The sequence below is a fragment of the Nelusetta ayraudi genome, unplaced genomic scaffold (assembly GCF_046127955.1).
Source record: "Nelusetta ayraudi isolate G7.1 ecotype Tasmania unplaced genomic scaffold, CSIRO-AGI_Nayr_v1 ptg000011l, whole genome shotgun sequence".
NCBI classification, from domain to species: Eukaryota; Metazoa; Chordata; class Actinopteri; order Tetraodontiformes; family Monacanthidae; genus Nelusetta; species Nelusetta ayraudi.
In genome coordinates, this window is record NW_027466061.1 from 22,930,906 (window position 1) to 22,944,664 (window position 13,759).

The following is a 13,759-nucleotide window of genomic DNA, read 5'->3' on the forward strand; positions in this document are numbered from 1 at the left end:
TGACAGAAGAAGACAACACCTATCAATCCAACTCAGTGATACCTGCTCTCACAGTCTGAACTCAAGTCTCTATAACAGCAATTATTATTTATTGACTGATTTGGAAGCGGGCGACACGGTGGCGCAGTGGTTAGCGCTGCCGCCTCACAGCAAGAAGGTTGTGGGTTCGATCCCGAGGCCTGGGACCTTTCTGTGTGGAGTTTGCATGTTCTCCCTGTGTCTGCGTGGGTTCTCTCCGGGTTCTCCGGCTTCCTCCCACACCCCAAAAACATGCATGTGAGGTCAATTGAACATTCTAAATTGTCCATAGGTGTGCATGTGAGTGTGAATGGTTGTTTGTCTCTATGTGGCCCTGCGATGAACTGGCCACTTCGCCCTAAGACAGCTGGGATAGGCTCCAGCAGACCCCTGTGACCCTGAATAGGAATAAGCGGGTATAGAAGATGAATGAATGAATGAATGAATGATTTGGAAGCTCTTGTCCATAAAAGACTGACGCTGAAGCCCCTCAAAGTTGACGTCACACTGTGTTGATGATCTTTCCCACCAGAGGGCAGTATAGAGCCCCTTTATCCCCTACTTGCAGAGCGGTGATGAGACTTCACAGTTCTGCTGCGGAGATGCACACGCACACACGTCACAGTGGAACTTTATTACTGATATGCTCCCATTCACGTTCATGTGCGTTTTCATTTCACACTGCACTTAATCATCTCGATGACTGTTTTGGTAACAGAAAAGATACATCTTGGGTTCAGTCAGACAGTATTCATTTCCAAAGCGCAAGATATTGTCATTGCCTTTGTCTGTCTCTGTCTGTTTTGGGGCTGAAGATCAACACGACTCAAGTGTGTCGGTGAAAGAGTTACAGAAGTGTTATTTAAGACAGATTGTTAATTAAAACAGTTTGGGAACAGGATGTCCTTCCAGAGTCGTCAGTGTAGGAATGTGTCCTTTGGCCTTGGAGTCACCATTCCAGACTGTTGGTTCTCATGCAAAGTTCAAACTTATATGTTTGAAGAGCTTCTCTGCAAATACACCCACAGCCTTGTTAGAGCATTGATAAAAACCCACAGAATAACTTGTTTTATTTCTTAAAAAAAAAAAAGAAAAAACCCTGAGGGCGGCAGTCCAAGCCCTGGGTGAATTCAACTGGAGTTGTACAAAGGAATACACCGAACAGCGTCGCTGCCTTCTTCTTTCTGAATTCAGTGGCGTGAAAAAAGGGACCAGAAGTTGCACTAGAGCAAAAGAAGAATGAGGTTTAGAGCCATCAACTCTGGAATATCTCATAAACACTATGAGCAATTTTACACACTTTTTTTTTTTTTTTCAAGCGCTCATACCTTTGCAGTGGGTTGATTGGGGGCAGAACTTTAAATTCCACATACAATACAGATTTAAACCAAAGCAAAAGTGAAGAATACATCACTGGCTGGACATGTACAGAACATACATTAGTGGCCACATCTAATGATGCTCAGTGTTCATCACTCTTTGCTTGCTTAGGAAAGCATTTTCCAAAACTGCACAAAAAAATGTATTTGTAAAAACCTTTCTCCCTTGAAATTTGTCATTAACAGAGGTTCTGCTGCATCAACAACAATAATTGTATAATTACAAAGAAAAAACAAACCATGGCAACAATAACACAACATGGAAGAGTAAAGCCTAAATTCTACAGCCCCCTGATGAATATCATTTGCTTTGATATTGTACAATGACAGCAGCACAAAGTCCTTTTAGTTTATCAGTAAGCTGCCTTCATGCTGCCCTGCTAAGTACACTGTCTGAACACTGTGTTCACCTGAAGCTGCTGAACACACCCAGAGACGGATGTTGTCAATAAAATTGAGTGCCAGGTTGTTTTTTTTTTTGTTTTTTTTAAAGTATGACAGGAATGACGGTAAACTGTGACTCTGTGAGGATGTTTGGACCATAAAACCAGGAGCAGGCAGGCAGGCAGGCAGGCAGGCAGGCAGGCAGGCAGGCAGGCAGGCAGAACTTCTAAGAGAGTATCTGGAAAATAGGCAGATGGATAAGTGAGGGTATACACAGTTGATAAGGTGCACTACAAACAGTAAGCTAGACGTCAGCCGTCAAAACAGTCCACTCTCCCACACAGAGGGACTGTGGGTAGCCACCTTCAGACCTTCATCCTGATGCACCACCTGAAGAGGCACCGCATCATCCACACCTACAGCTGAGGAGAGGGAGTGTAGCGGTGGTGTCGAGGTGGGGGAGGACGCCTGAAGGGTCGTTGCTCAGGTGGGAGAGGAAGGCATAAGACAGACAGAACCAAATGGGAGAGCCAGTGAGTTTTTATTTTACTGGTTAGGTGTTACTCACAGAGTTTGTATATTACTGTATATTTTACTATGCAAGATCCATCCACTTTTCAAGGTTTTCCACATTTTCCACAGTTAGTATTATTATTATTATTATTATTATTATTGTTATTATTATTATTATTATTATTATTATTATTATTATTATTATTATTATTATTATTATTATTATTATTATTATTGTTGTTATTATTATTATTATTATTATTATTATTATTATTATTATTACTATTATTGTTGTTATCATCATTATTATTCTTTTTTTTTCCCAATGCCAAAGCTAAGACGTCCCAAAAGTTCTCCTTGCGGATTTCCTCACAAATCCTGCCTTTCACTCCACAGCACAGCAGTTTGTTTTTTCTTTGTTTTTTTTCTGTGTAGAAACATGCCTTACTTCACTAAACAGCGACACAATGAAAAAAATGAAAAAAAATGACACAATGTTCTCGATCCCTCACAAACTGTGTCGGTGAAAAGGTGAAGTCAGAAGTTTGAGCTCAACCTGGACTTGGTTCTCAGTTGTCCCCCCCCCGGCCCCCCTCTGCGAGATGTTAATATTGACATTAAAGGATCTTTTTCAAATCTCAGTGTTCTTAGTCTCACACTCGGCAACGTGTTCTTCAATCTGCTGTCATCCGGTTTTGACTTTCTCGTCGTCTTAAATCAGTCTATTCACCACCCTGAATTGGTATTCATGCTAGTGACATAATGGGCGAGCTGTTTCATTTTGGACAACACAGGTATTTGGATTCGGTCACTAATGGACAGAGGTCAAGGCCATTGTGTCTTATGAATGTTTGACCATCTCAGAAAGATGACAGAAGAAGACAACACCTATCAATCCAACTCAGTGATACCTGCTCTCACAGTCTGAACTCAAGTCTCTATAACAGCAATTATTATTTATTGACTGATTTGGAAGCGGGCGACACAGTGGCGCAGTGGTTAGCGCTGCCGCCTCACAGCAAGAAGGTCGTGGGTTCGATGCCGGGGCCTGGGACCTTTCTGTGTGGAGTTTGCATGTTCTCCCTGTGTCTGTGTGGGTTCTCTCCGGGTTCTCCGGCTTCCTCCCACACTCCAAAAACATGCATGTGAGGTCAATTGAACATTCTAAATTGTCCGTAGGTGTGCATGTGAGTGTGAATGGTTGTTTGTCTCTATGTGGCCCTGCGATGAACTGGCCACTTCGCCCTAAGACAGCTGGGATAGGCTCCAGCAGACCCCTGTGACCCTGAATAGGAATAAGCGGGTATAGAAGATGAATGAATGAATGAATGATTTGGAAGCTCTTGTCCATAAAAGACTGACGCTGAAGCCCCTCAAAGTTGACGTCACACTGTGTTGATGATCTTTCCCACCAGAGGGCAGTATAGAGCCCCTTTATCCCCTACTTGCAGAGCGGTGATGAGACTTCACAGTTCTGCTGCGGAGATGCACACGCACACACGTCACAGTGGAACTTTATTACTGATATGCTCCCATTCTCGTTCATGTGCGTTTTCATTTCACACTGCACTTAATCATCTCGATGACTGTTTTGGTAACAGAAAAGATACATCTTGGGTTCAGCCAGACAGTATTCATTTCCAAAGCGCAAGATATTGTCATTGCCTTTGTCTGTCTCTGTCTGTTTTGGGGCTGAAGATCAACACGACTCAAGTGTGTCGGTGAAAGAGTTACAGAAGTGTTATTTAAGACAGATTGTTAATTAAAACAGTTTGGGAACAGGATGTCCTTCCAGAGTCGTCAGTGTAGGAATGTGTCCTTTGGCCTTGGAGTCACCATTCCAGACTGTTGGTTCTCATGCAAAGTTCAAACTTATATGTTTGAAGAGCTTCTCTGCAAATACACCCACAGCCTTGTTAGAGCATTGATAAAAACCCACAGAATAACTTGTTTTATTTCTTTAAAAAAAAAAGAAAAAACCCTGAGGGCGGCAGTCCAAGCCCTGAGTGAATTCAACTGGAGTTGTACAAAGGAATACACCGAACAGCGTCGCTGCCTTCTTCTTTCTGAATTCAGTGGCGTGAAAAAAGGGACCAGAAGTTGCACTAGAGCAAAAGAAGAATGAGGTTTAGAGCCATCAACTCTGGAATATCTCATAAACACTATGAGCAATTTTACACACTTTTTTTTTTTTTTCAAGCGCTCATACCTTTGCAGTGGGTTGATTGGGGGCAGAACTTTAAATTCCACATACAATACAGATTTAAACCAAAGCAAAAGTGAAGAATACATCACTGGCTGGACATGTACAGAACATACATTAGTGGCCACAACTAATGATGCTCAGTGTTCTTCACTCTTTGCTTGCTTAGGAAAGCATTTTCCAAAACTGCACAAAAAAATGTATTTGTAAAAACCTTTCTCCCTTGAAATTTGTCATTAACAGAGGTTCTGCTGCATCAACAACAATAATTATATAATTACAAAGAAAAAACAAACCATGGCAACAATAACACAACATGGAAGAGTAAAGCCTAAATTCTACAGCCCCCTCATGAATATCACTAACAGTAAGCTAGACGTCAGCCGTCAAAACAGTCCACTCTCCCACACAGAGGGACTGTGGGTAGCCACCTTATTATAGTGTGTTATAATTTTTTTCCAGTGGGAATTAAAGGTTGCGCTAGCAGTGAAGTGTGATATTTGCAATGCTGTTAGAGCTCTGATGTTGGTGGGTTTTAGTGCCCCCCCCCCTGCCTACATATGTTTGAAATCACAAAAAGGATGCTGTTGTACCATTACATAATATCGCAGGTATTGCAGGGTCCTCCGCCAACTCCATGCTTCATAGTTTGGAAAAGTGCCTCAAGCTCCGACTTGCAGGACTAAAGCAGCTGTTTGAAATGACAGCAGTTTCTCATTTGGTGTCAACAGATGATAAAAAAGGCAACATGATTATCAGTTTCAGATGATCATACAGAACTTTGTGCATTTTTTTCTGTTTAAAATAAGCAATGATTTGTGCTTCAGTTTGCAGATCTTAAACATTAGCATGTGGACATTTTATTGTAAAAACAAAAGAGAGCAAATTGAATTTTAAATTTATCAAGGACGCGATGAAGGTCAGTGAAAATGTCAGTGAATTCTAGTATTTTGGACCAATGGTGTTATTGCTTGTCAGTATATATATATATTTTAAGGGTGTAGACTCCCATAGATCCCCGTGACCCTGAGCTCTGGTCCACCTTCAAGAACGCTGCAAATTGCAGTTTGCTTGGAATGCTGGAGGTTAATGACCTGTTTGGCTCTTCAGTCTACACCTGCAATATTTTGCTGCGTGACAGTGGGTAAATCTGTCTGTCCCTCTGGTTATTCTTGCAATAAAGCACACAGTTAATATAGTTTGGAATTGCTCTACTACCTTTTTCTTTTTTTTTTTTTTTTTTACTATTTTGAAAGTACACTGAAACTCACAATCTTTTGAACCGCATAGAAACATAAGCCCCAATTCCACTGCCCAAAAAACGTGTTTTTTTTGTGTGAAAATAATCGGCATTTGGTGGCGGTGGAATCTGCTGTCGCGCGACAAAACGGGTAAGACGACCCGGCAAACGACACGGGTCAAAATCGGCTCCGATCGGCTCCGCACTAATCGGCATGCGGTGGAATCTGTAAACCCGGGACAACACCACTTTTTTTTTTACCTGCCGCACGGGGTGACGTTGAGCGAAACGTGCGCTAAATCATAATATCGCGCCAGTCGCGGCGTATATCAAGCACTGATGCAACAGTTTTCCATCACGTTCCATCAGCGCTCGATAATTGTTCATTGTCCTCTGGCTGTTTCGCCCGCTGCTCGCGCACAAAGTGGAGTGACGCCGAAACAATCGCCGCACGGCGAGAAGCGGCCGCGGAGGCGCGCGCCGCATCAAGTCTGGCGGCAACGACGTCGTCGTTCCACTACAGCCAAAAGTGACCAACAACTAAGAACACTGGCCACCGCCGGACCCCTGAATTCTGTAGAACTTCATCATGCGATCTCAGCGCGATGACGTCAGCAGACAAGCGGCGGTGAAAGCGGAGGGGGTGCAGCTTGCCGACACCCCGCTGGGTTTGGCGCGTGGACACGGAACTCAATGCCGATTGCTTCCGCGACGTCCCGCGTCCAAAAACATGGTGTCGTCCCGCCTAATTTTAGTGGAACAGAGGCTATACTTTTGGCAGTAACTGTGACATGGTGTAGCGGCATGCTATGAATGGTTGCATCCCCATGTGTGAAGCCTGCAGAACTGGTTCAGGCACAGACCTCAAGCAGCGCCACATCCTCATCAGGTGGGCAGTCACATGATCTCCTCTGCCCTGTGCGTGCTATTGAATGAACTTCCCTTTCTCACGTGATCATTCCTGGCTCTGTGGCGTTGCCGCTTCTGCATTTGTCTAACATGCATGGTAAACAGAGGGCCTGATGGAAAACTAAAATATTCTTCAAACTCAGTAAAAAAAAATGAAAAGGTCAAGAGCTGATTGAACTTACGAAGACCAAGACTAAGAACGTGCAATCAAGAGGATGTAACTTGATATTGAAAACCTCCTTCTTCCCTCCAGTGCCTGACAATAAACATATAAATAACATAGGCTATAACAAACATTTGTGACAACAATGACATTGTCAAACTTTATTTTATTGCAGTGTTGCTGAAAACATCTGAATACAGTGTTTCATAGTCGGTAATTGTATTTGTGTATGTAGAAACCATTTATAAAGTACTTCTATTGAACAATGGATGCAATTTGTTTGGTGTCCCTTAGAGTCAGTAATCTTTTTCCTCAGCTCTGCCAATCATAGATCCCATATAACTTAAAATAAAAACAATTATACATGAAATATAAATACACATCTTTCACACCATAAGACGTCATTGTTCCCACTTTATACATCTTGCAGAGACATGCAGCAGTGAGTTGGTCCATCACAATAGGAAAAAAGGTTGAAAAATATTGATTTGCTCTGTTAAATACCAGGGAATATCAAAGATCTGAAGTAATAAATATATTCAATTCAATTTATGTTAAAGTTCTTAAGTTAGAACGGTCATGTTTCACTGAAACACAAGTCGGCGAAGTGCAGTAAAAAATACAATAAGTACAGAACAACCGTTAATCTCTACATGACCCAAATGTAAACTCTATTCAAGAAAAGAAAAAAAAATTTCAAAAGTAACCGCAGTAACAGCTATGACACTTCAGTAAATAGTTTTAATTAAAACTAGTTAAGAAAGTAATAGTTCAAACCACCACTAAAGACTTATTTCATGTTTAAGTAAACCTTCTGTGACTTCTGCAACCGAATCAGTAAGAGTTGTTGTCGCGCTCCAGCCGAGCCACCATGCACGACACCAGCTTCTCCAAATGCTTGGCCCTCAGCCTGCCCGTCTCCAGGACCTCCTCGTGGTTGGCTTTCTTCTGGCTGTCGTAGTCCATGACCGACTTGTTGCTGATCAGCGACAGGGCAAAGCATCGCATGCCAGCGTGGCGGGCGACGATGACCTCGTGGACGGTGCTCATCCCTGCAACGGGTTCACAGAGGAGGTTCAGAGAGGTTTGTGTTGGAGTACTGTCTCCGCACGCTGCAATGCATACAGCTGCAGATCATTGGAAATGGTGCTAGTATTTATGAAAGACTGGGTCTTCATTATTATAATGCTGCCATCAGTTGTGCAGTACAGTCTACGGTGCTGATGCCTTTAATTGGCCCAGTTGTATAATGGCTTGTATTTCAAAAAAGTGGGAATACTCATGAAAACATTGAACTCAAGATGCAGGATGCCAGTATTGGGTATCAGTACCGATACTGGGTTTGAGTACTGTGCTTGTACTCGTAAGACACATGCCGATACCGTGACACCTGTTGTACGTGTATGCATCTGACAATTTTGTTAAATTTGTGTTCATGTTCTAGAAAGACACGCTGAGGAATGTCGTTCAAAGAATGGAACATCTGTGGGAAAATACAAATAAAGACTCCAACTAATTCTATAAAGTACCGGGTACTTGATACAACCTCATCAAGTCCTCAGTTTCTCTATTGGTTAACAGCAAACTGAGTACTCCTACTCTACTTGTTCTGTAGATAAGTGGTATCAGTGCATTCCTAATCGTGAGTATTACTCCGATAAAATCCAGATTTCAAACTTTTTTTCACTGAAATTTTTAAACTGTCCAGTTACAGTTATTCACAGTCTTAATAGTCTGTGTAAAGTGTGACTTTAAATTGCGTGAGTTAGTAGGACTGATGTGACGTCCCCGGACAGAGAGAATTTAAACAGGCCACGCTAAGAAATAAAACCATGAATGGATTAATGTTGACACTGACCTACTGCGTCTGCACCGAGGCTGTGCAGCATTCGGCACTCTGCGATGGTTTCGAAGGACGGGCCCCCCAGGACGCAGTACACTCCCTCCCGCAGGAAGTCGCTGTAGCCGAGCTCTGACGCCACGTCGAGGGCCAGCTGCCGCATCTCCCGGTCGTAGGCGTCAGACATGCATGGGAAGCGCACGCCGAACCTGAGAGTGGGAGACGGAGCAAACCGTCGGAATTTACACAACCGTGTTATTCAACACCGAAATTCCCCGCGGTGACTGAGGCGCGCAGCGCAGCAATAATCACAAGTCTGTGACATTGCGAAAAGCTCTCGTGTGAAGCAGATAACAGTGAGAGAGCGCACGTCCCTCTGACTTGCAAGAACGACGCAGGTCACGTCGGAGTGTCACTTCTTCCGTAAAGAAACTGAAAACAATTTGTGCTTTTGTTGGGTGTGTGAAAATTGTTCACCAATCATGGTGAGAAAATCAGGGACGTTTACTATTTGTAAGAAGCAGCAACTGATACAGAGTTCTGACTACTTGTGAGAGACTTGCTACACAGACAGAGGTGGTCATCATCTGGCTTATGCACACAGCAAGTTAGGTTCAGTTCTTTGCTTTGAAAACTGCAAAAATAAAGACAAGAGGGAAGCTGGGGAGGCTACGGTCTTTGTGTGCGTCAAGATAAAAAGATCTTCATGAAGTGGGAGTGAAGCTGCATCTGTCTCCATCTTTTCCATGCTGTGATCTAGTGACATGAGTGGTGAACTCTTTAATACTGTTCTGTTGCCTAATGCTATTGTACAAATATGATTGTCAGTGACACAATGTCCTGAAATATTGAAGTAGATCCTTTTACGAAAGGAATTGCAACCAATTTATCATAAAAAACAAGAGGAAGTAAGTAGTTTAAAATACACTGATGCACACCATCAGCAAACTACAGCCCAAATTTAGAGTTGCAGTTCGTAAGAAAAAAAAAGAAAGATGGCCTTGAGCAGTGAGTCTGCATGCATATTTATAACTGCTACTCCCCGCCCCCCCCGCAACATGTCGAAAAGGAATCTTCCATGATGTTCTGCAGCTAGAGAGTCTCTCAGCACCCACCTCTCGTCATTGGGTCCAGACAGTGGGTTGACTCCAGCGAACCCCGGCATGTTGATGTGGTCCTTGATGATCATGATGTCGCCCACCTTGTAGTCCTGGTTGAGGCCTCCGGCTGCGTTGGTTAGGATCATCGTCTCCACACCCATCAGCTTGAAGACACGCATGGGGAGAGTGATCTGGGGAACACAAGGTGACGGTACGCACACAATTAGACTCTTTACAACACACAGGTACGGAAACGCAAACTTTAAGAGACACATAGCAGCTGCTCAAAAGCCTTGGGGGATGTACGGAGAGCTGATTTATGTGACCTCACTCACCTTCTGTATAGGGTAACCCTCATACAAGTGGAACCTGCCCTGCATGCAAACACATGGCTTTCCTTTTAGTGTTCCAAACACCAGCCTGCCAGCATGACCGTGCACTACAACATGAACACACACACACACACACACACACACACACACACACACACACACACACACACACACACACACACACACACACACACACATAATTAGAGTCGTCAGACATGCACAGCACAGCACACAGTAACACCCGCTGATTATGCAAACCTGTGCTACGAGGAAAGTGGGGAATGTCGCTGTATTTGAAGACCTGAGGGTCCTTGATCATCTCGGCCAGACCCCCCAACCCAGAGCCGCACACGATTCCCACAGTGGGTCGCACCTGCGTGTTGGACAGCAACCAGTCTGCTGCAGCCCGGCACTGTTCGTAGGTTTCACTGAGAATGGTAGAAGAAGAAGAAGAAGAAGAAGAAGAAGAAGAAGAAGAAGAAGAAGAAGAAGATTAGTCAATTTTGAGCAAACCTCATCAAAGTTAACATGAGACAGTGATTCCCAATCCACTTTATTTCCCAGTGAGCATGTCAGACTTTTTAAGTCCACCGTCACTGCACGTCTAACCACACTCAACTTCATTTCCAAGGGTTTGGTTGAACGCAGTGTTTCTAATTTGCTATTGTTGTGAGGTCATAAGCTCGCCGCAGTCACTTTAAAAAGAGGGTGAGACTCGCCCCAATGGCTGAGGGAGGGAGCGGCTGGGCTGGGCTGGGCTGGGCTGGCTGGCGTCGGACCATGCGGCCGAATCAGTAAACAGCGGAACGGAAGGAAGTCAGTGGCACGATTCACGCTCTCAGCCTCCCCCCTGGGCGCGAGGTCACCAGGTTCCCCCGCTAATGGCGTCAGAGCGGCAGCGTGAGAGGGGCTTCCCCTCCATCCATCCATCCATCCATTCTTCCATCCTCGCTTCCTTCCGGGGGGCACGCGGTGTTGCATCATTAACTGTCGAATCTACACGGGTCCCCGCTCTTGACGGGCACGCGTGGTATCGCGACTCTTCCGTCCCAAGAAGAAGCTCCGTGTTAAACAGCAGCGAGCATCGCCGGGGGGAGGATATCTCAGTTAACCAAATGTGCTATCTGGAACTTTAGGGCAGACGCAGCGAGAACCGGCGCAAAAAAAGAGGCTCGTCTAACGTTTTGATTCGATTCGAGGTCGTGGTTATTACTATAATGCGTTTTGGCGGAAGCAAATCATTGACTCAACACAGAAGCACGTTTCTTCACAATACTGTCATAGGTCTATTGCCTATTAGAACGCGTTGTCAGTCGCGTTGTCATTACAACAGCACTCACTCCCTTTACAAATGGTTAGACAAGAACGATAATATAAAGTTTCCTAATGTCTGGATAACGCCCCGTGTCAACGTACTTATTTGTTGGAACTCAATTGAAACAAAAGAAGAAGAGGAAGTCTCTAGAATCTTAATCTTCTTAGAATCATCACTTACCCTCGAAGCTCGGACACGTACGACATGATGTTGGCGGTCCCTCGGTGCGGAAATTCAGCTCGTGCCTCTGGAAATAGGCGCTCCCATAGATATATACAGAAGGCTAGATGTCTTATCCTCGCTGCTGGCCAATGGGATCGAACGTCCGCACTGGCGGCCATCTTGGCACAGTCACTTCGCTCCGCCCCTCTCACTCAGAACTATGTATTCTTATTGCGCATGTTATTTTAAATAGCCCTAAATTGCTCGCTCTATTTTCACTCGAATTTCGAGCGGTTTGGTTTGTTATAAAGGTTACAAGCATAGTTATGATACTACATACTTATTCATGATTTATAACCATAGGCTTTCATGTGAAAAGAGCAAAAACACGCACACACCCATATTTAATAAAAACGTATATGCTAAACTAAACAAACCAGCACTAAATCGTAACATTAATCAAACAGCTCCAACAATATCTTACAGATGAAATGTGATCCTACGGGCGACTATTGCTGCACCCATAAGCGGCACAGAAGTTCGGCATTTTTTCAGTCACCGATTTCCTGTAGAAATCACAATGCATGATGCTGTAACAAAGCAATCCAATTTTAAATCATTTGCGAATTAAGTTAAATTATATTGAAAAGAAAAGCTATTCTGTCTCGCCATATGTCAAATTGCTTGTTTTATTTACACCTACCAATCCTAATCCATTTTATCACAACAACAAAAAAGACGGACTGTAATCTCAGTTTGTCACCGTTAGACTCTGACTCAAACAGGTGGGGGATGAGATATCAGCAGCTCTAGTTCATTGATCACCGTGTCTCTGCTGCATGAACTGATGAGACTGCATTCACGCAGCAGCAATAGATGTAGGCTAAATTGCATTAGCTTGGTTTGCAACGTTATAGGAAACGCACCTCAGCGAATAACTACAACCGACACCACAAATATTGTATGTGAACAAAATACTAGTTTGTCCTGAAATAGCTGTTGGCTTAACTTTAACTTAAGAAATGAAAATCTTAGTGGTCTCAGTCGTATTAACTTGTGCAGATAGGCTGCCTTAGCACCATTATGCTTTTTTTTTTTTTTTTTTTCTAATAAAAAGCTCCACTCTCAACATGTTCAACCATCCAGAATTCTTGCTACGTTGTGAACGTTTGTAAGAAAGCAAACCGTGTGCAAGTCCGTCAAGTTTTCAGCGAGATCAGAGTGTTAATGCTTGTTCAGATCACTCACGCTCCCTCACATTCAATACATCAGACAGTGACTGCCCGACTGTGGAAAAATGGTGGCCAGTGCGGACGTTCGATTCTGCGCCGTGAGACACCTAGCCTTCTGTGTATATCTATGGGCGCACCTCTGTGCAGTCACGGAACAACCGGTCCTGGAAATGATGCAGTCCCCACCCACCTAAGTCTCAGCTTCTGATTGGATGGAATCCACCCACCACGGACCACAGAGGCTTTCAGTCTGTGCAAGTGGAAATTTTCGAACGTGGTGCTAAACCGTGAACAAGATTTTGAACGATAGGAAAAAATGACAGTACTAAAAAAAGACGTCACAATGAAGTTTTACTTCATTACCTAAATGTTACGAATGTACAAATTTAATTTAATCTAATCGGCGACTTTATATAAAGAAGCAAAAAACAAAACAAAAAAAAAAACCAACCCTCAGCACAAAATGAAAGGCATTTTTGAACCACGTGGTCGTGTTGACTTTGGTGCTGATGCAATAATGAGCGGTTGACAACTACATCAGCCGACCATTAACTAATAGCTGTATCTAAGCATTCTAAAATTATTCTTAACCATTTCACATTCCATTAAAATGTATAAAGCAACAGACATTTTGCTGTTGTCTTTGAAAAAGTGTGTTTCTTTCTTTCCTAAGCAGGTGTGGGCATCAAAGACATCACTATTTTTTTCTGTTTTCCAACGTTAGTAAAAATCTAGATTTGATTTGATTACAGAGCAAAGAGAAAACTAAAACTGAAAAAAATATAAAATAGTACAGACTTTGTAACTTGAAATCCAATTCAGAGAGAAAGTCCAAGTGGCTTGCATTACACACACACACACACACACACACACACACACACACACACACACACACACACACACACACACACACACACACACACACAATCACACTGTTGGATCAGAGAATTTTCTTGTGTCGTGCTGCCG

General features: G+C 43.4%; 1 protein-coding gene across 1 annotated transcript; it reads right to left on the reverse strand.

Annotated features, from left to right (window-relative positions):
- Nucleotides 1-6,955: 6,955 nt before the first annotated feature.
- On the reverse strand, nucleotides 6,956-11,714 carry pnp5b (purine nucleoside phosphorylase 5b). Its single transcript, XM_076019680.1, has 6 exons — nucleotides 11,577-11,714; nucleotides 10,340-10,509; nucleotides 10,085-10,188; nucleotides 9,765-9,940; nucleotides 8,668-8,858; nucleotides 6,956-7,861 (listed from the first exon to the last, which is right to left on the reverse strand). The coding sequence occupies exons 1-6, from the start codon at nucleotides 11,600-11,602 to the stop codon at nucleotides 7,644-7,646; spliced, it is 885 nt and encodes a 294-aa protein (XP_075875795.1). The 5' UTR covers nucleotides 11,603-11,714; the 3' UTR covers nucleotides 6,956-7,643.
- Nucleotides 11,715-13,759: the final 2,045 nt, after the last annotated feature.

Excerpts from the sequence above, each read along its gene's own strand:
- pnp5b (XM_076019680.1), bottom strand. The coding sequence starts at position 11,602 with ATGTCGTACGTGTCCGAGCTTCGAGG. Across the intron at positions 10,510-11,576 it reads TACGTGTCCGAGCTTCGAGG|TGAAACCTACGAACAGTGCC; the intron begins GTAAGTGATGAT and ends TACCATTCTCAG. Across the intron at positions 7,862-8,667 it reads CCTCGGTGCAGACGCAGTAG|GGATGAGCACCGTCCACGAG; the intron begins GTCAGTGTCAAC and ends AACCCGTTGCAG.